This window comes from Zingiber officinale, chromosome 11A, assembly GCF_018446385.1.
Source record: "Zingiber officinale cultivar Zhangliang chromosome 11A, Zo_v1.1, whole genome shotgun sequence".
In the NCBI taxonomy this organism is placed as follows: Eukaryota; Viridiplantae; Streptophyta; class Magnoliopsida; order Zingiberales; family Zingiberaceae; genus Zingiber; species Zingiber officinale.
This window is the reverse complement of record NC_056006.1, coordinates 84,478,097-84,497,211: the sequence shown is the minus strand read 5'-3', so window position 1 is coordinate 84,497,211 and position 19,115 is coordinate 84,478,097. Positions and strand designations below refer to the sequence as shown.

At 36.4% G+C, this 19,115-nt stretch overlaps 1 protein-coding gene across 3 annotated transcripts; it reads left to right on the top strand.

The window, feature by feature from the left end:
- Positions 1–15,733: 15,733 nt before the first annotated feature.
- On the top strand, positions 15,734–19,015 carry LOC122030976 (lipid phosphate phosphatase 2-like). 3 transcript variants are annotated; one of them, XM_042590023.1, is made up of 5 exons: positions 15,734–16,534; positions 16,722–16,787; positions 18,215–18,361; positions 18,458–18,517; positions 18,590–19,015. In XM_042590023.1, the coding sequence occupies exons 2-5, from the start codon at positions 16,757–16,759 to the stop codon at positions 18,709–18,711; spliced, it is 360 nt and encodes a 119-aa protein (XP_042445957.1). In that variant the 5' UTR covers positions 15,734–16,534; positions 16,722–16,756; the 3' UTR covers positions 18,712–19,015. The 3 variants fall into 3 exon arrangements, with proteins under 3 accessions (XP_042445957.1, XP_042445956.1, XP_042445955.1); XM_042590022.1 differs by having other exon boundaries at positions 15,735–16,534; positions 16,667–16,787; XM_042590021.1 differs by having other exon boundaries at positions 15,738–16,606.
- Positions 19,016–19,115: the final 100 nt, after the last annotated feature.

Genomic DNA, 19,115 nt, shown 5'->3' with positions numbered 1-19,115 from the left:
AAATATAGGTTATACGGTGCGTAAAGGCGAGGCCCGATAAGACCAGGAGGTCATTAATCAAGGGGACATGACAGTCAAAAGTTAAAGGGTGCGTGACAGTTAAAAGTCAAGGGGTTTGACAGTCAACAGTCAAGAGAAGGAGGGAGTTAGACCGCCTCACGTCATCAGCTGCATAATTCCTGGTCGGTCACAGTCAGGGGCAGGTCCCTAGATCTGAGACATAAGATGGAACTTGGACTAGTTCCTGACCTGCCCTCGACTGATCGGACTTCCCCAGCTCGGCCTGTGTAGACAAGTCGTCTACTTTTACTAAGACAACTCCTGGTTGGTTCTTCAGCGATCAAGATGTGAAAGATGGGTCTCTCGCTACAATCTCAGATAAAATTCGGTCGATTCACCATAGCTCATCCTCCTCATCAAGGCTCGAGTCTGGTGGTACATCTTAGCGGTCATCTCGAGCTGTCTGTAGCTGAACTCGGGCGGGACAGAAAGTGCTAAGTGATAACAATGTCAGAGAATTGTAACATCCTATCATAGAATAACTACCATACACCAGGAAATATTCAAGTGGTCTGCTATCACCTGTGAATGAAACCTTCCTTCCACCAATAGGAGGCCACTGTACATCCTCTCTCACCCAATAGGCTCTGACACCTGACATTCTCTAACAACAGGCAGACTCTGAAGGTATGCAGCGTCATATAAAAAGGGAGGTCCTCTTCCTTAGCCAGATACGCGTGCATACGCACTCGTCTTCAACAATTCTTTTTTTCTTTCGTACACTGTTCTTCTGGGGAAAAGGACCTGATTTAAGTGTTGGAGGGCCTACGCTGGGAACTTTTTCCCTGGTTTCTAGTTTCTAACGTTCTAGGTGCTTGTCTGAGTATGTGCAGAATTCGAGTACCACTAGTTCTCATACTACAGACCTTGGAGTTCCACGTGGGGGTTAACCTTTTAGACGTACGTACACAAGGTGCGTCAAAGTCGCCTCTTCGTCAACACCAACGTCATCTCCGTCGGCCTCCGTCTGACTCCGATTCCAGACAAGATCAGCATGTGTCTCGATTATTTTTTAAGATCTAGACAAAAACAAAAATTTGAGACCTTAATATTTTTTTTAAAAAAATAAATATAAGTATTTTCCATCTTTTTGAAATACAAAATTACTAATTAAAATTTATATTTCAATTTATAATTTTTTTTTCGAGATATTATTAAGTCAAATAAGATTTTAATAATTTCAATTTCTTAAAATTATATTAATAAGTATTGTCAGTTGTATTTTATAAATTATTCATTATTATAAAAAAAATTTATTTTTTTATAAAATTTAATATCTTAAAGATTTTTTTAATTTTAGATTTATTATTATTATTTTTAAATTTTAAACTAATTCTAAACTACATGTATATTTTTTTAAAAAAAAAATCTTCAAGATTCAAATAGTTTTTTTCCCCGAAACTCATCAAATAATTTAAATTATTTTATATCAAAATTAAAATTATCTTCAAATCTATTTTGAAGTGATGAATTTGTTCAGGAAAATTGTTAACTTTCTGAAGACATCGTTGTCTCTCTCGCCACTGAGATTATAAGCATCTGTGTCGCCCTAACTTCTTTGCCTCCTGAATTGAGCGATCGCTCAATATCTGTACTTGTTTCAGGGGATTCTCCAGAGGCTTCTTGCACTCGATCGACACCATATCCATTCCTTTCGTTGTCGTCGCCGACTGCTCCCAGCGAATCTTACTGGTTATCGCCTTGTCGTCAAATAACACTGGCGATCTTGATATTTGAAAGACATATAATTAATAGAATCAACATAAAACCTTAGCTTTATATATATATATATATATATATATATATATATATATATATATATATATATATATATATATATATATATATCGGCCCTTATATCTTTCATCTATTGACTTTTTAACATATTGTTATTTATTGCTTGATTAAATATTAGTTTTTAAAAATAAATTATAGATAAAATTTAATTTTTATCTTTTTAAAATGTAAAATTATTATATTAAAATTTATAATAAATATTTTTCAATTGATAATTCATCTTGTCTAAGACATGTAGAAATGACACGCTAAACACGGTGAACGGATAATTGACCAACATAAGATCTTTCTCTCCTAGAAGAAGCTTTTCTTTGATCCTGCGCACCAAGAGACGCTAATAAAATGTCAGCGCCTAAAAACTAAGGGGAGTCCCTGGTGAAGACCCTCTGATGCTCAAGCCAGTCTGAATTTGAGTGAGTAGGTTAAGAACAGTAAGAACATGCGCGCGAGAGTAGTTGCAAATGTTCAGTGAGCGTACCTTCATCACGGAGAAGACTCCCCTTTAGATACTACCACACCTAATTATTAGGGTCGATTGTAGCTAGAGGAGGGGGGGCTGAATAGCTCGTCGTGCTTCTTGGGCTTGCTTCGTGATGATTTGCAACAGAATAAAACTCGAAGCAACCTCTCCAATACTAACACAAAAGATTTACTTGGTATCCACCTCAAGAAGAGATGACTAATTTAAGGATCCACACATGACACATACTCCACTAATAAAATACTCATTCTTGGTAACTACCGGAGGTGGAGAAACCTTGTACAACACTTGTACAACAAGATACAACACACGCAAGAAAAAAATACAAGAATACAAATGAAAATCCTCTTCTTGCTTGATCTCTTGTTGATAAAGATGCCTCTGGACCCTTTGGAAAGTGCAACAGCAGTTCTCTTCCAAGCTCTCAGTCCGACGGTGAGTAGTAGAGAAGAATCGTGTAAGCACTACGGAGAAGAAAGCTTGCCACGACTTTATACTCGACACTTCTAGGGCTCCCAATCGATTGGGCTTACTCTCAATCGATTGCTACGTCCGATCCGCACCATCCTGGCCATCCATCACTCGTTACATGCGCAATGGTCATATCCCAATTGATTGACCAATCAATTGAGGAGTTTTGAATTGATCGGTCGATCGATTCAGAGTGCCCCTGTGCTCTCGTTGGAAAAGTCTGAATTGATCGACCGATCGATTCAGCTTTCTCGCATCCACGCGAGAAATCCAATCCCAATCGATCGATTGATTGATTGACGGTGCCCAATCGATCGGCTGATCGATTCGGGCCCCTTCTATGCTTGTGATAATGCTGCTGGCGCTACTCGGAATTCCGTTCTGTTTTCCTTGTATAAAAATTTGTACAAGCACAGAACTTTTCCTAGCAACCTATGTGTTTTTCAGAAGTTAAACTTGGATTGCAAACGAAACTTAACATTATTAATCCAAGTTCAACCCATGTGTTCATTAGAAGTTAAACCATATTACAGAAGTTGATTAAATATCTATTTCAAGGATTGACTTCTAGGTCGTTGGCGAGACACTCGACCTTCTTGGGTATGAAATCATCCACCACTTCTTAGTCAAAGTCTTTTAAAGAAATTGAATATTTAAACTCCTTACAGTAAACCCTAGGTTAAACTACAGAGACCTCAAACAAAGCACAAGATCGCTAGCCTCTTGTGTTGGTATTTCAGGATCCATACAAAGGAAAAATAAATTAGTACACAGCGGAAACAATTAACTAGTTATACCTTTCTTTGTATCTTAAAGACCTCTTGATCTTCTGTTGTATTCCTCTCCTCCTCTTGGACGTCGTGTGAGTGACGATCTACCAAGACGCAAGGACCACCCAAGTCCTTCTTTCTTCCAAGACTTTCAGCCACCAAGGGATCAAAGCTAGGAACACCACCTCTTGTTCTTCTTTCTTACTTACAATCCGCCGACCACAAGATGGTTGAAGCCTCTTGATGCTGCCAGCCTTAGGTGAGAAAGTAAGGGGAGAATAAGAATATGAGGAGGCCGACCACAACGAGAATAGAAGAGGAATAGGAATTATGTAGATGATTATTTCATCTAAGGTACCATCTATCCTCTTTTATAATCCTTGGTAATGGCTAAAAAGGAAAGATTTTAACAACAATTAAAATCTTTCTTTTAAATTTTCTATTGTAGATGACTACAAAAGGAAAGTTTTAAAATTAAAAAAATCTCTCTTTTAAACATTGTTGATGACTACAAAAAGGAAAGATTTTTAAAAATTAAAACCTCTCTTTTAAATATGGTTAAAAAAAGAAAGTTTTAACAAAAATAAAATCTCTCTTTTAAACTATTGTAGATGGTTACAAAAGGAAAGTTTTTTAAAATTTAAAACTCTCTTTTAAAACCATGTGGATGACTTCAAAAAAGAAAAGATTTTAAAATTTAAAATCTCTCTTTTAAAACATTGTAGATGACTATAAAAAGAAAGATTTAAAAAATTAAAAACCCACTTTTAAACCCATCTTGGTCGGCCCCTTACTTGGGCACCAAGCAAGGCGTGGTCGGCCCCTTGCTTGGGCACCAAGCAAGGATGTGGCCGGCCATAAGGATGACTTGGGTGGATGCGAGACTTTATACATAGAGGCTACAACAGGGACCTAGAGGAGGAATTTGTTTTGGCCTCCTAATGAGCTTGAGCTTCCTGTGTTCGACTCGAACACCCAACTCAAGTTCATCAATAATAACTCATACCACTAAAGAGTTATTATTGAACTACCACACCAATCTCATATTACATTATGAGCTCCTTATCATAAGTGCGTTAATCTCCATGTGTTTAAGATATCGAATGTCCATTAATTAAATGAGTTACTGATAACTCACTTAATTAACATCTAACTCCAAGAGTAGTACCACTCAACTTCATTATCATGTCGGAACTAAGTCCACCTGCAGGGTTTGCATGACAATCCTTATGAGCTCCTCAATGGGACATCATCATCCTAATAAATAGGACACAGTTTCCTTTTATAATCAACAGTAAACTATATAAATAATATTATTTCCCAACTTATCGAACCTATTGATTTAATGAATAAATTTCACCCTTTGATAAATTAAAGAAATAAATACTAAATACATGTGCTTATTATTATATCGGGATTAAGAGTACGTACATTCATAATAACAGAGGTTCTGTTCTTTTATGCAGTCAATATAAAAGGAACAACCTCAAATGGTCCTGCTCTATACACATATAGTGTACTAGTGTAATTTTATAGTCAAGATAAACTAGTACCAAATTACACTACAACCATTCCAATGGTTTGTCTCAATCCACCTTGGTTGTGAACTTCTATTTATAATCTATAAGGAACTGATAACATGATTTTCTGTGTGACATCATACACCATGTTATCTATAATATAAATTAGATGGACAACTGCATTTAACTAAATATAGATATTTAACCAATGTGATTCTCACTTCAAAATAAATGTTTATACAAAAAGCTAGACTTTTAGTATACATTCTAACAAATGCTTCCCAATCTATCGGCCGATCGATTGGGCTACTGTTTATTGCATCACTCTCCCAATCGATCAGTTGATCGATTGGGCTTGGTCTAATTTGATCATCTGATCAAATTAACCAACCCTAACTTGCCTAACTTAAGTCTAGGGTCCCCAAATCCAACATCCGGTTAACTGTGACTTATTGGAACTCCTTATGCCTAGCATCCGGTCAACCTTGACCTGCTGGGACTTCTTCACCAAGTGTTCGGTTAATCCTTTGATCCACTTAGACTTTTCTCCTCGTTCCAAGTGTCCGGTCAATCCTTTGACCTACTTGGACTTCCCAACACCAGGTGTCCGCTCAACCTTGACCCACCTGGATTTTCTCATGCTTGGCTTCACTCACCAGGTCTTTCCTTCTGCAATTTCCATATATTGTCAAATATCGAAACTCAAATCAAGACTCAAGCTTGAGTTAACTCAAACTTAGTCAACCTGGTCAACCTGACCCAGTGGATATTGCACCAACAATCTCCCATTTTTTGATATTTGACAATACCTTTAAGTTAGGCTAATCTCACAGCCTCAACTTTCCTTCATGTCAAAGCATGAATGAGGTTTTTTTTTTATTCTATCCCTTTCCTAGAGGGCAAACTCTCTCTTTAGGTAATGAATGCTTAACTTAAACCCTACATTCTCCCCCTTTGGCATACATCAAAAACTCTCCTCCTGGAGAGTTACTCACAGGTTGTTCACAACTTCACTCGTTGTTCACAACACCGCAATGAATGTCTTATACCCTTCATTGTCTTCAATGTTCACCCTTGAGCATTAACCACTTCATAATGCTCATCCTAGAGCATTCATCATTCCAACAATGAAGGTCTCATATCCTTCATTGTATCCAATGCTTACCCTTGAGCATAAATCCACTTCATAATACTCATCCTAGAGCATCCACAACTCAACAATGAAGATATCCACTCCATTATTTTTCAATGCTCAACCTTGAGCATTTACTCTAACAAAAGTTAACCACCTTCTATGGTGTTTAAAAAAAATAATTTTCATGTCCTTAAAGAGTGACTCCCCATAAAGATATGCTCCAAACTTCTGACATTGCATTAACAATGACTTGGAATTCTTAAACCTTTAGGAAACCCAAAACTTGAAGATTTGTGGTTTAAAAGATTCAATATTGACACCAACCTCATCATAAACTTCAACCTAGTGTTCCTTAACCATGTCTCCTTATTTTCATCATGAAAACTACCTTTAAATGTATATAAATATATTCCAAGGGGTTAGAAGTGGTTAATGAGACTAAAAATAACTTAAAGTGCTAAAATCAGACTTCTCAAGCCAAAATTAGCCTTTTCAATGGATTGGGGTTGAGACTCAATCGATTGAATCCATTCAATCGATCGGTTGATAGATTTCGCGAGCTTCTGTTCGTGGAAAACTTTTTGAATCGATCGACTGATCAATTCAGCAAGGTTGAATCGATCAATTGATCGATTCTGCGAGCCTCTACTCGTGAGAAACTCAGTCACAATCGATCGACTGATTGATTGAGATAGTCTAATCGATCGGCTGATCGATTGGAGTTTTGATTTCCTGAAATCAAATTTCAGCAAAATTCAGAAATGCCTTAAAAATTCTATAAAATTTAAAAAAAGATATGAAAATTCTTGTAGACATTATTCAAGGCAAATACTATCATGGAAAAATCGTTTTCTAAGAAAATACATCTTATTTTCAAAGATTGACACAAAATTAGAAATTTGTAAAAACTTCAATGTTTCTTTCAAGTTTTGTGTCTAACTATACAATGATGATTACTATCAAAGTATAGCCTTCACCAAAGTTTTCCAAAAGTATTTTGAAATCATTTTCAAAATCAATTTCCAACCATGTTCTTTGGGCTCAAAGCACATGACTTGTACATTAGTTTTCCCAATGATTGGATAACACATAACTTTGTGTTTTTATGAAACTAAAACTCAATTTGATGCACTAAATCAATATCTTGAGTTTTGTTCATCATTTTAACATCTCACTTGTATCTAATGTGCACTAAAACACATATAAGTCACTTTATAGTCTTTGTAAGATGCAGATTTTGGTTTTGCCCTAAACTAGGGATCATGCATATCTATCTAAGAATTTTAGGAATTATGAATATCCATCTAGGATGTCACTTGTTAGTAAATGTCATTGTCCTTAATTACAAGGAAATTAAAATAATGTATGATGATTTATGCCATACATCAACATAAGTGATTTTTCAAAAGAAAACTTGATATAACTACATGATGTATATATGACATGACATGGTATTTTTGTTTATTTTCCATAATATGAAAATGAATTCATAATATGATGTCATGACATATAATAAGCAATCAATCATGACAACTTAGCATAAATAAAATATACCTAGATAATCTATCTAAGTATTCTTAATTCTTAATCAAGCTTAAAATTAAATCTAGATTGCCCCCATTTTCTCAAGAAAATATCAAAACCTAATTTGGCATTTCTTTTGCTCTTCCTACTCATGCCAATTAGAATTAAGTCCAAATCCTCAAATTTTGGCACACTTTACTCTTCCAAAGAGTAATCAATTAATCCTTTACATTTTCAAAGGTTAACCAAGACCTTGAAAATACCTCCAAGTGTCAACTTTATCAAGGTTGGGTTAACCACCCTATCCATTTAGAGTTGACACTTTCTAAACCCATCTAGGGTATAGAGAATATGCTCCTAGGAACCCAAAACCTATTGGTACTCCTTGGATGCTCTAGGTACTCACTAGGGATACCTTCCCTAGTTACCTTCTTAATGACCTTTCTAGGCTTCTTAGAAGCCTTGGTCACTTCCTCTAGGTCAACTCTAGGGATTGCTTCCCTTGTGACCTTCTTAGTGACTTTCTTAGACTTCTTCTAAGTCTTAGTTGTTGGTTGCTACTCGGAAAACCTAGAGGTTCCACTGTACAAAAATTTTGTACAAAGGTCTGAACCTTTTCCTAGCTATCATGTGTTCTTTTAAATTAAATTTTGGATCGCCTGCGGAACTTAACACGTTTGATCCAAAACTTAATCTATTTGTTCTTTTAGGTTTTGACTTGAATCTCCTGCGGAACTTAACACGTTCGACCCAAGTCACTTTAAGTTATTAATTCCATTAAATATTAATTTCCATAATTGGTTCCCAGTACTGACGTGGCGAGGCACATGGCCTTCTTGGATATGGGAACAACCACCACCGACTAGACAAAACCTTTTATGGAAAGCTAATATTTAATTTCCTAAAATAACTTTAGGTCAACCAAAAAGAACAATCAAATCACAAGGAAAAGAAAAATAAAAGAACACAACTTCGAAAAACATATTCGAAATACTAGAATCGTAAGCCTCTTGTATTTGGTATTATTTCCATAAATAACTAGCATGATGCGGAAAGGAAAAATTACTAGTTATACCTTCTAAAAAGACCTCTTGATCTTCTACCGTATTCCTCTTCTAACCTCGGACGTTGTGTGGGCAACGATCTTCCGAGATGAGAACCACCAAGCACCTTCTTCTTCCTTGCAAGTTTCGGCCACCACAATTCTCCAAGAGAAGTAGAGGTCCGGCCACCACCACCAAGCTCCAAGGGATGCAAGAAACAAAACCACCTTTCTCTCCTTCTTCTCCTAGCTAGAACCGGCCACCATCAAGAGCTCCAAGAGAGGTTGTCACGGCCATAAGAAGAAGAGAAGAGGAAGAAGCTAGGTCGGCCACCAAGGAGGAAAAGAGAGGAGAAGAATTATAGAGTTGATCACCCGTGAAGGCACCTCTACCCCTCTTTTATAATCCTTGGTCTTGACAAATAAGGAAATTTTAATAAAAATTCCTTAATTCTTTTGTCATAAAAAGAAAAATTATTTTAATTCACACACAATTTTCTTCTTTTACTAATAATGGCAGGCCAAGTCTAATTTCCCATAACACGGCACATTTAATTTACACAAGACTTACAACTTCCTAATTTGTTTCTAGAAATTTATAAAACTTTCTCCAATAATTTTATCCCTTCATGATTGGTTAATAAAAAGAAATTTTATAAATTAAAATTCTTCTTTTAAACATGTGGATAATTTCCAAAAGGAAAGTTATCTCTAAAAATTAAAATCTCTTTTCAATCTACAAATAAGGAAAGATATCAAATCTTTTCTTAATCTTTTGTAGAAACTAATAAAAGAGAGTATTTAATTTTAAACTTCTTTTAAATTATTATCATGGTTAAAAGGAAAGTTTTCTTAAAAATAAAATCTCCTTTCAATCTACAAATAAGGAAAGATTTCAAATCTTTTCTTAATCTTTTGTAGAAAGCTTTAAAAGGAAAGATTTAATTTTTAAACTCTCTTTTAAAACTATGATATCCACATAAGAAATAATTTTAAAAAATCCTTTTTAATATGATGTGGTCGACCACCTAAGCTTGGGCTCCAAGCTATTGGCCGGCCACCTTAAGGCCAACCTTTAGGCTTGGCCGACCCTAAGCTTGAGCTTCAAGCTTAGCTTGGCTGACCCCTATTGGTTGGGTAAGAAGGTGGGTATGTGGTGGGTATAAATCTCTATATACAAGAGGCTACGATAGGGACCGATAGGAGGAATTGGTTTTGGTCTCCCAATGAAATTAAGCTTCCCGTGTTCGCCCCGAATACACAACTTAATTCCATCAATAATAATTCATTCCACTAAAGAACTATTATTGAACTACCGCACCAATCCCAAATTACATTTTGGGCTCCTTCTTATTATGAGTGTGTTAGTCTCCCTGTGTTTAAGATGTCAAATGTCCATTAATTAAGCGAGTTACTGACAACTCATTTAATTAATATCTTAGTCCAAGAGTAGTACCACTCAACCTTATTATCATATCGGACTAAGTCCACCTGCAGGGTTTAACATGACAATCCTTATGAGCTCCTCTTGAGGACATTCTCAACCTAGATCACTAGGACACAGTTTCCTTCTATAATCAACAATACACACTATAAGTGATATCATTTCCCAACTTATCGGGCTTATTGATTCATCGAACTAAATCTCACCCATTGATAAATTAAAGAAATAAATATCAAATATATGTGTTTGTTATTATATTAGGATTAAGAGCGCACACTTCCATAATAACTGAGGTCTTTGTTTCTTTATAAAGTCAGTATAAAAGAAACGACCTCTAATGGTCCTACTCAATACACTCTAAGTGTACTAGTGTAATTATATAGTTAAGATAAACTAATACCTAATTATACTACGACCTTCCAATGGTTTGTTCCTTTCCATTATGGTCGTGAGTTACTGTTTATAATTTATAAGGTACTGATAACATGATCCTCTGCGTGTGACACCACACACCATGTTATCTACAATATAAATTAATTGAACAACTACATTTATCATAAATGTAGACATTTGACCAATGTGATTCTTATTTCTAGATAAATGTTTATACCAAAAGCTAGGCTTTTAGTATACACTCTAACATTAGTCACATTGGTCTTGGTAAAAATACTTCTAAGGATAACTTCCCTTGTATCTTTGACTTGACTCCTAGACCTAAGGTTGGTTCCATAGCTATATGGAACCCTATGATAAGAAGTGACATCCTTCTTAGTCTTAGATTTGTATCCCAAACCTCTATGACCCTTGGATAACCTTTGTGTTCCTATGCCTAAGATATGCTCATTTTGACACTTAAGAATATTTTTCATTCTCTTTAAGGTCTTCTCCAAACTATCAAGCCTTGACCTCAAGGCTTGGTTTTCGAATATTAAATCTTTAGATTTTGATTTTTATTTAAATCCTTGAACATTCTTTTTCTTAGGCAAGTGTCTAACATCCTTAAGGTTATTACCTAAGTTATCTACCTTCCTAACCTTAGGTGTGGTAGTCTTAGCATGATATGCTACATATTTGTCCTTAACTCTATCATGTTTCCTATTTTCATGATAAATTGTATTAAAATGATATAGATTATTTCTAGCATGCTTTTTACCATGACTTAAAGGAATTGACTTAATAAATGATACCTTGGGTTTGCTCTTGAGAGCTCCCCTTGACTTAAGCTTCCTCCTTTGACTTTGACCGATTTATTCCCCTTAGGACATTGACTCCGATAATGTCCTCGTTGATTGCACAAGAAGCACACTATATGCCTTTTGTTCTTCTTTGTCATGGGGATGGTCTCCTTGGGCTTCTCCTTGCCCTTAGGCGCCACTTGACCCTTACTCTTGGTCAATTTGGGACACTTACTCTTGTAGTGTCCTCGTTCCCTACACTCAAAGCAAATAATGTGATTTTTATTATTCAAACTTGAAATTGTTATACTTTTGCTTGTAGGGGTGACACATAATCCTCCAATTGATTTTTCTTGATTTGTCGAGGTGGCATCATCTTCTTCTTCTTCTTCATTTGACCAAGAGGTGGAAGCCTCTTCGTACTCCGGTGTCAATGAATAATGCTCCCCCTCAATCCTAGAGGTGGAGGCTTCTTCATCTTCATCCTCTTGTACATGAAATAAGGAGTATGCTCCCTCCTTACCTTTGCCTTTGCACTTTATGGAGGATGACACTTCTTCCTCTTCTTCCGATGTTGAGCAACTCTTAACCTCAGAGTTCTCAACTTCTTGATCCAATGAGTTGCCCTCTTTGGATTATTCTTGGTTTGGTGTAGTGGAGGACACCTCATAGATTTTAGCCAATTTGCTCCATAACTCCTTGGCATTTTCAAATTCTCCCATTTGCTTCAAGATGTTGCTAGGCAATAGATTGACCAATAGCTTGGTCACTTTATCATTGACCTCACATCTTTGGATTTCCTCTTGGCTCCACTTGCTCTTCTTAAGAATTTTGACTTTTCTATTTGTTGGCGCTTCAAAGCCTTCCATGATAGCAAACCATTGCTCTATCTCCATCATAAAGAAGTTTTTGTTTCTTGATTTCCAAGAATTGAAGCTTGTCGATGTGTATGGTGGAGGCACCCTTGTGTCGTATCTAAACCCATCTTGGAATTCCATTTGAAGTTGAGTTCTTTTGAAGTCTTTATTTTGTTGAACTTGCATCAACTTCTTCTCCCTCTAGCTTGTTGCCTTTTCGACGATGATTTCGATGAAGAGCGATCTCGCTCTGATACCACTTGTTAGGATCGATTGTAGCTAGAGAGGGGATGAATATCTCATCGTCCTTCATGGGCTTGCTTCGTGATGATTTGTAGCAGAATAAAACTTGAAGCAACCTCTCCAATGCTTACACAAAGGATTTACTTGGTATCCACTTCAAGAAGAGGTGACTAATCCAAGGATCCATACATGACACACACTCCACTAATAAAATACTCCTTCTCGGTAACTACCGGAGGTGGGGAGACCTCGTACAACACTCACACAACAAGATACAACACACACAAGAAGAAAATAAAAGAATACAAATGAAAAACCTTTTCTTGCTTGATCTCTTGTTGATGAAGATGCCTCTGGACACTTTGGAAAGTACAACAACACTTCTCTTCCAAGCTCTTAGTCTGACAGTGAGTAGTAGAGAAGAATCGTGTAAGCACTACGGAGAAAAAAGCTTGCCACAGCTTTATACTCAACACTTCTAGGGCTCCCAATCGATTATCACATCAGATTCGCACCATCTTGGTTGTCTATCGCTCGCTATCTACGCAACGGTCATATCCCAATAGATTGACCAATCGATTGGGGAGGCTTGAATCGATCGGTCAATCGATTCAGAGCGCCTTTGTGTTCTCGCTGTAACAGCTTGAATAGATCGACCGATCGATTCATCTTTCTCGCATCCGTGTGAGAAATCCAGCCCCAATCGATTGGGGCCCCTTCTGTGCTCACGATAATGCTTCCCAATCGATCGGCCGATCGATTGGGTTGTTGTTTATCGCAGCACTCTCCCTATCGATCGGTTGGTCAATTGGGCTTGGTCCAATTTGATCATCTAATCAAATTGACTAACCCTAACTTGCCTAACTCAAGTCTAGGGTCCCCAAATCTAACATCTGATCAACTGTGATATATTGGAACTCCTCATGCCTAACATCCAGTTAACCTTGACTTGCTGGGACTTTTTCACTATGTGTCCGGTCAATCCTTTGATCGACTTGGACTTTCTCCTTGTGCCAAGTGTTCCGTCATTCCATTGACCTACTTGGACTTCCCAACACCAGGTGTCCGGTCAACCTTGATCCATCTAGATTTCCTCATGCTTGGCTTCACTCACCAAGTGTTTCCTTCTGCTTAGCTTCACTCACTAGGACTTTCACCTGACTTCACTCACCAAGATTTTCTTTTGCCTAGCTTCACTCACTAGGACTTTCACCTAGCTTTATTTACTAAGATTTTCAACTGTCTGGCTTCACTCACCAAGACTTTCATCTGGCTTCACTCACCAAGTTTTTCCAATTGTCTAACCTCCAGTTAGGAATTTCTCAATCAAGTATTCGGTCAACTTTGACCTACTTGACTCTTCTTCTTGTCAACTTGGTCAAACATTTGACCAGTGGGAAATTGCATCAACAATCTCCCCAATTGGACGATTGCACCTACATTTCCATATATTGTCAAACATCGAAACTCAAATCAAGACTCAAGCTTGAGTCAACTCAAGCTTAGTTAACCTGGTTAACCTGACCTAGGGGATATTGCACCAACACTAATCTCCATAATCATGAGGTGACATAGCGTGTCAGAGCTCGTTAGTTAAAAGAGAGGGTAGACTTAGGCGATATGCCATAATTATCTGAGAAACTTCTATTTACCCATATGTATATCTGTTTTGTCGTTTATAATTTCTGTTATCGTTGATGTTAATGAAGAAATATGCTGATGAGGGACAAGGTGGCCCCTAAAGAAGACTCCAGAAGAATATCCTGATTAGGATGTTGTCTGCTGAATATCTCTTGGCAGGTCCTTAAGCTGACAGTCTGATTGGAATGTTGTCTGTTGAATATATCCCGACCGATCCTTAACCCAGTCGCCTGATTGAAATGTTGTCTGTTGAATACATCCCAATTGATCTTTGAGCTGGTCACTTGATTGGAATGTTGTACGTTGTGTTCTCTATAATATTTCCTATTGTATATTATACTACATGTATCTGGGCCGACCATTAAGGCCGACTGCCTTTATACCTACTTCGACCATTAAGTCGCTCGACTATATTCTGCACCACCCTGAGATATTTGTTTCGAGCATTATGTAGTTTCTTGATTATGTTGGAAATCCGTTCAAGAAATATATTGCAGCGCATCATGCTTCCTTGAAATCCCTCTGATAATCTGTTGATAATCTATGTTTTGCTGGAATTCCATCCGAGTAATTATACTGTGATAATAAACATTATGGGCCCGCTCATCTTTTTACTCAACCAGGCATATAATGGGCCATTAAGAGAAATGTAGCTATACTCTGAGAGATTTGGCCAGTATACCAAATCAAGACACATCCTATCTTTGCCTAATCAGTTTTTGGTATGACCGAGGTGTCTAAAGCTTGTCTACCTTTGTGGACGAACGGATACACACAGGCACACTGTCGTCTGGAAATCAATTAGGGCGACCGACAATCAAGGTTACCCAGTCGAGTATATGAGGGTTCATATGAAGTAGGAGTTTAGCTCTCCCATTGATCATACTTATGGTTAATCTGTTATTAAATGAGTTGATCATTCTGATCGATACATGTGATCGACTGACCTCCACCTTGGCCACCTCAATATACTAAGTTCCCTAACTTGCTCGGCTTAAGGGCTAACTATCACATCCCGACTGAGTTATGACTCGATTTGATTGAATCTAAGAATCTCAACATTGGCCCGGACAATTAACCAGAACCAAGTGAAGGGATACTGTCCCTTCTTGAATGTGGTTGTCACATTATCTTGATTTTGACTATCTCGTCACTTTAACTTTGACTATCACATAACCCATATCAATAATATTATTAAATTATTTAATTTTTTAGATATTAATTTTAATTTTGGAAAACCTTTTTTTTTACTACTGAAGCTATATTAAGTATCGTGAGTAGTATTTTATAAATTATTCAGGTATTACAAAAAGAATTTATTTATTTTTATAAAATTTAACATCTCAAATATTATTTTTAATTTTTAATTTATCATTCATAAAACGATTATTTTGAAAATAAATCTAAACTATAAACATCATCATTAAATAATTTTAATTTTTTATCATATAAAAAATTAAAATTATCTTATCTTATCTTGTAGAGTGAAGACTCAATTTTCTTATAAAATCTATACCAAATTTGAATCTTAATATTAAAGTTCATTTGATTGTACTGGGTAGATTGAGTTAATACTTTCAGGAAATTTTGCTGTATCTCGCCGGAAACATTATAAAACAATTTTATTTTTTGTTACATCATATAAAAAATTAGAATTAACTTTATATATTTTAAACTTTTTAAACCGTTCAAATTTAAAGATCTAGAATTTTTTTTTTTTTAAAGTTCCGACAATCTAATTAGATCTCTTTCCTAACAAATTAGTGTTTGAAATCTGACAACCACGCGATTAAGACATTTGTCACATTTTAAAGTTCACTTTATTGACTAATTCCAAATTTGTTGGAGAAAATGGTTAACTTTCCAAAAAAACATCGTTGTCACTTGTCGGAAACACTATAAAACCTCTCTAGCCATATATGCGCTGTTAATATTGTTACACATGACAGAAACAATAGCGTGCATTAAAAGCACGTTGTAGATACTACTAGCTATGGCATGCCCTTATAAGTGCGCTGTTAATAATTTACCACAAAATAAATATATATCATAATATTTAATAACCCAATATAAATATATACACATACGTACACCCTATTTCCTAAATGAGAAAAGAATGGAAAAAAGAGAAAGCCCTAATCCTTCTCCCATGCAGCTCATCGCCCTTCTCACCTCCCGTCGTAAACTGCCACGTCGTCTGGAATCGGAGCTTCGACAATAACAACATAACTGAAAAGGGCATGAGTGCTCTCTTCTCTCGCTCTGATTTGACGAATCCCTGAGAACCCTTCTGCGTCGATCGCTCGTCATGTTCTCACGTCTGGTGGCCAAGTGCCTCTTGGAGATTTGTCGGGTGTTGTGTCCGTCGTTGCCGGTAGGGTTTGCCTTCTTCGATTTTATCTCACGAACTCTTCGTGGATCCCTAATGTCCACAACCCTGAACTATGTGAGTCTTTAGAAATCACGGGATCTATTACATAGATATGCGATTTTTTTTTTTTGCTAGGTTCTCGAATTAGGCTTGGAGCTGCTAAAGATTCGATTTTGCATTTTGTTTTCAGCACATTGATTTGCCGGATAACAAGCCAAACGCACCATGGGAGTTTATTGCCGCGAATATAAAGAGGGTATGACAATTGAATCCAATTGTTGTGCGTCTTGTGAAATGCTGTGAATGATGCCGAATATGATACGAGCGTGATTAAGATGTTATTATGATTTTTTTTTTAATTTTCTCTTGTTCAGTATTGTTTTGGATATTTTTGTTATGATTTGGATTTGTTGGTTAATCTCTTTTTTCTTCTTTTAATTTCCTAGAATTTCTCTAAATTGTGAATCATTTAGTCTTCTGGAGCAGGATGAAATAAAAATATCATTGTTTTTGGAGGTGAACTTCCTCTTTAGCTAGCATTCATTTTATTACTTCTCAAACTTCAGATTCTATCAGGAAATGCTAATCTAATAGATATTTGATCTTCTCTTTATGCATAGTTCACCTGATTAATGACAGTCACTTTTGTATATTGATCTTCATACTTGGACCTGTTGAGTTCTTGTCGGCTTTGGAAGTGTTTCTATAGTTAACTTTGTATGCTATAGATTGAGTTCAATATTTTACATCCTCATTTTTTTACATGGGAATGAATGACAATCCATTGAATCAAACACTCTTACTATCTTATCATTATACAGAAACTATGGAATTTTTAGGATGCTAAACATGAAATCTCCATAGTTCACATGTCTCAAATTTCAACATTCAACCAAAACAATAACTACTTGCAGTGCTTCCTAACTCTTCAGTGATGGTTACAAAGATGTTATTTTTATCTTACTATTGAGCTCTATGTGGTGCTAAAATGTTTGCAGGGTAACACCTTACCATGCAGTAAGTACAATTAAGATTCATTTGAAAGTGTTTTACAATCATGAAAACTAATCCTTTGAGAAGAAAAGACAACAAAAACATTGTTAGTATTTGCGGGCCAGGGCAAGTAATATTGGCAATTTCACTTAATTTGTTTTTAAGCTCAAGCTAATTTGGATGAACCAAAATCTCAGTTTGTTGTGATGTCTGCGTATATGATCTTATAGACTGCATATCTAGTCTTGCATGCTAACCCCGATTGTATATAGGGGATCACAAAATCTCTATGTTAGGCGTCCGCTTAAGCTTCTTTCTAGGACCGACATTAGCACTCCTTCTAGCTAGTCATCTTATTAGCATTATTTTTTATGGCAAACATATTTTTTAATAATAGATATTGTATGGTATTTATTTTCTGGAATTTATAAGACCTATTTACTATGACATTTTGACAAATTTTGCATATTTTGGCATGAAGACATTCAGGGCTGATTATAATCCAAACCAATACCTATGGGAACCTAAACTCACGCTTGCAGACAAAAAATACATATGTCTAGACTTGGAGAAAAATACAGACATGAGTTACCAAAGTTTTTTTTTTTTGTCGTTCCTGATAAAAATTAGAGAATTTAATGCTAATAAAGATAACCATTTGTCTCGGTTTCCTATCATGGTACCTAGCAGGAAAGATCAAGACTTTTGATGGCAGAGGCCACGTTGCAAAGCTGTGCATTGTGTTTCTTCCTCTGCTCACTGCAGCACTCATGGCGATTTCCAGAGTGGATGATTATTGGCATTATTGGAAAGATATATTTGCAGGAGGTTTCCTAGGTTTGTTTCAGAACCCAATTGGTCATCGAGAGCCTCAATTGCATGCCAAAGCTCTTTATGACTTCTTTTTTAATTAACCTATTTACACTTGTGTAGGATTGGTCGTAGCTTCATTTTGTTACCTGCAATTTTTCCCTCCCCTCTACGACCTACAAGGTACTGATTGTTGTTCAGTTTCTTAATTTCCTAGTTTAGGTCAAGTGATAATTTAGCCTTGTGGCTGCGCAGGTTGGTTGCCCCATGCATACTTGCAGGCCGTGTCCGACTGTCCAATGCCAGAGATAATGTGCCATTGTAGCCATTTGCTGCCAGCTCCTTACACACGAGGCCTTCTGAGGCTGAAAGTGTAGTTGTTGCATCTAGACATCAGGATGGGAGCTATGCGAGAAACACAAGCACAATTCTCGACTTCATGGAAGCTGGGAGGAGAAATATACCCTGAATCTGGATGCAGAATGAATTTAGAGGATTGATACAATATTCCATCTTAGATAGCTTGTTCTTAGCGATCAGTCATACTTGCTTGTCGAATATTTGTTCTTCTATCATTCCTATTCTCGCTTTTTGCTAATAGTAGTTTAGCCTGAACGGTGAGTACTGTATTGAACAGCATTGCTATACTTTTAGAAATAATGCATTTCCAACTTTCACAGCGATGGCAATGGACAACAATTAAGACAATGAAATTCAATCAAAGCATATAATTTATTGTAAAATATTTGGTTTATTGTTGTCGTATGAAATTGATTTTTTT

Excerpts from the sequence above, each read along its gene's own strand:
- LOC122030976 (XM_042590023.1), top strand. The coding sequence starts at position 16,757 with ATGGGAGTTTATTGCCGCGAATATAAAGAGG. Across the intron at positions 16,788-18,214 it reads TTGCCGCGAATATAAAGAGG|GAAAGATCAAGACTTTTGAT; the intron begins GTATGACAATTG and ends GGTACCTAGCAG. Across the intron at positions 18,518-18,589 it reads TCCCCTCTACGACCTACAAG|GTTGGTTGCCCCATGCATAC; the intron begins GTACTGATTGTT and ends GTGGCTGCGCAG.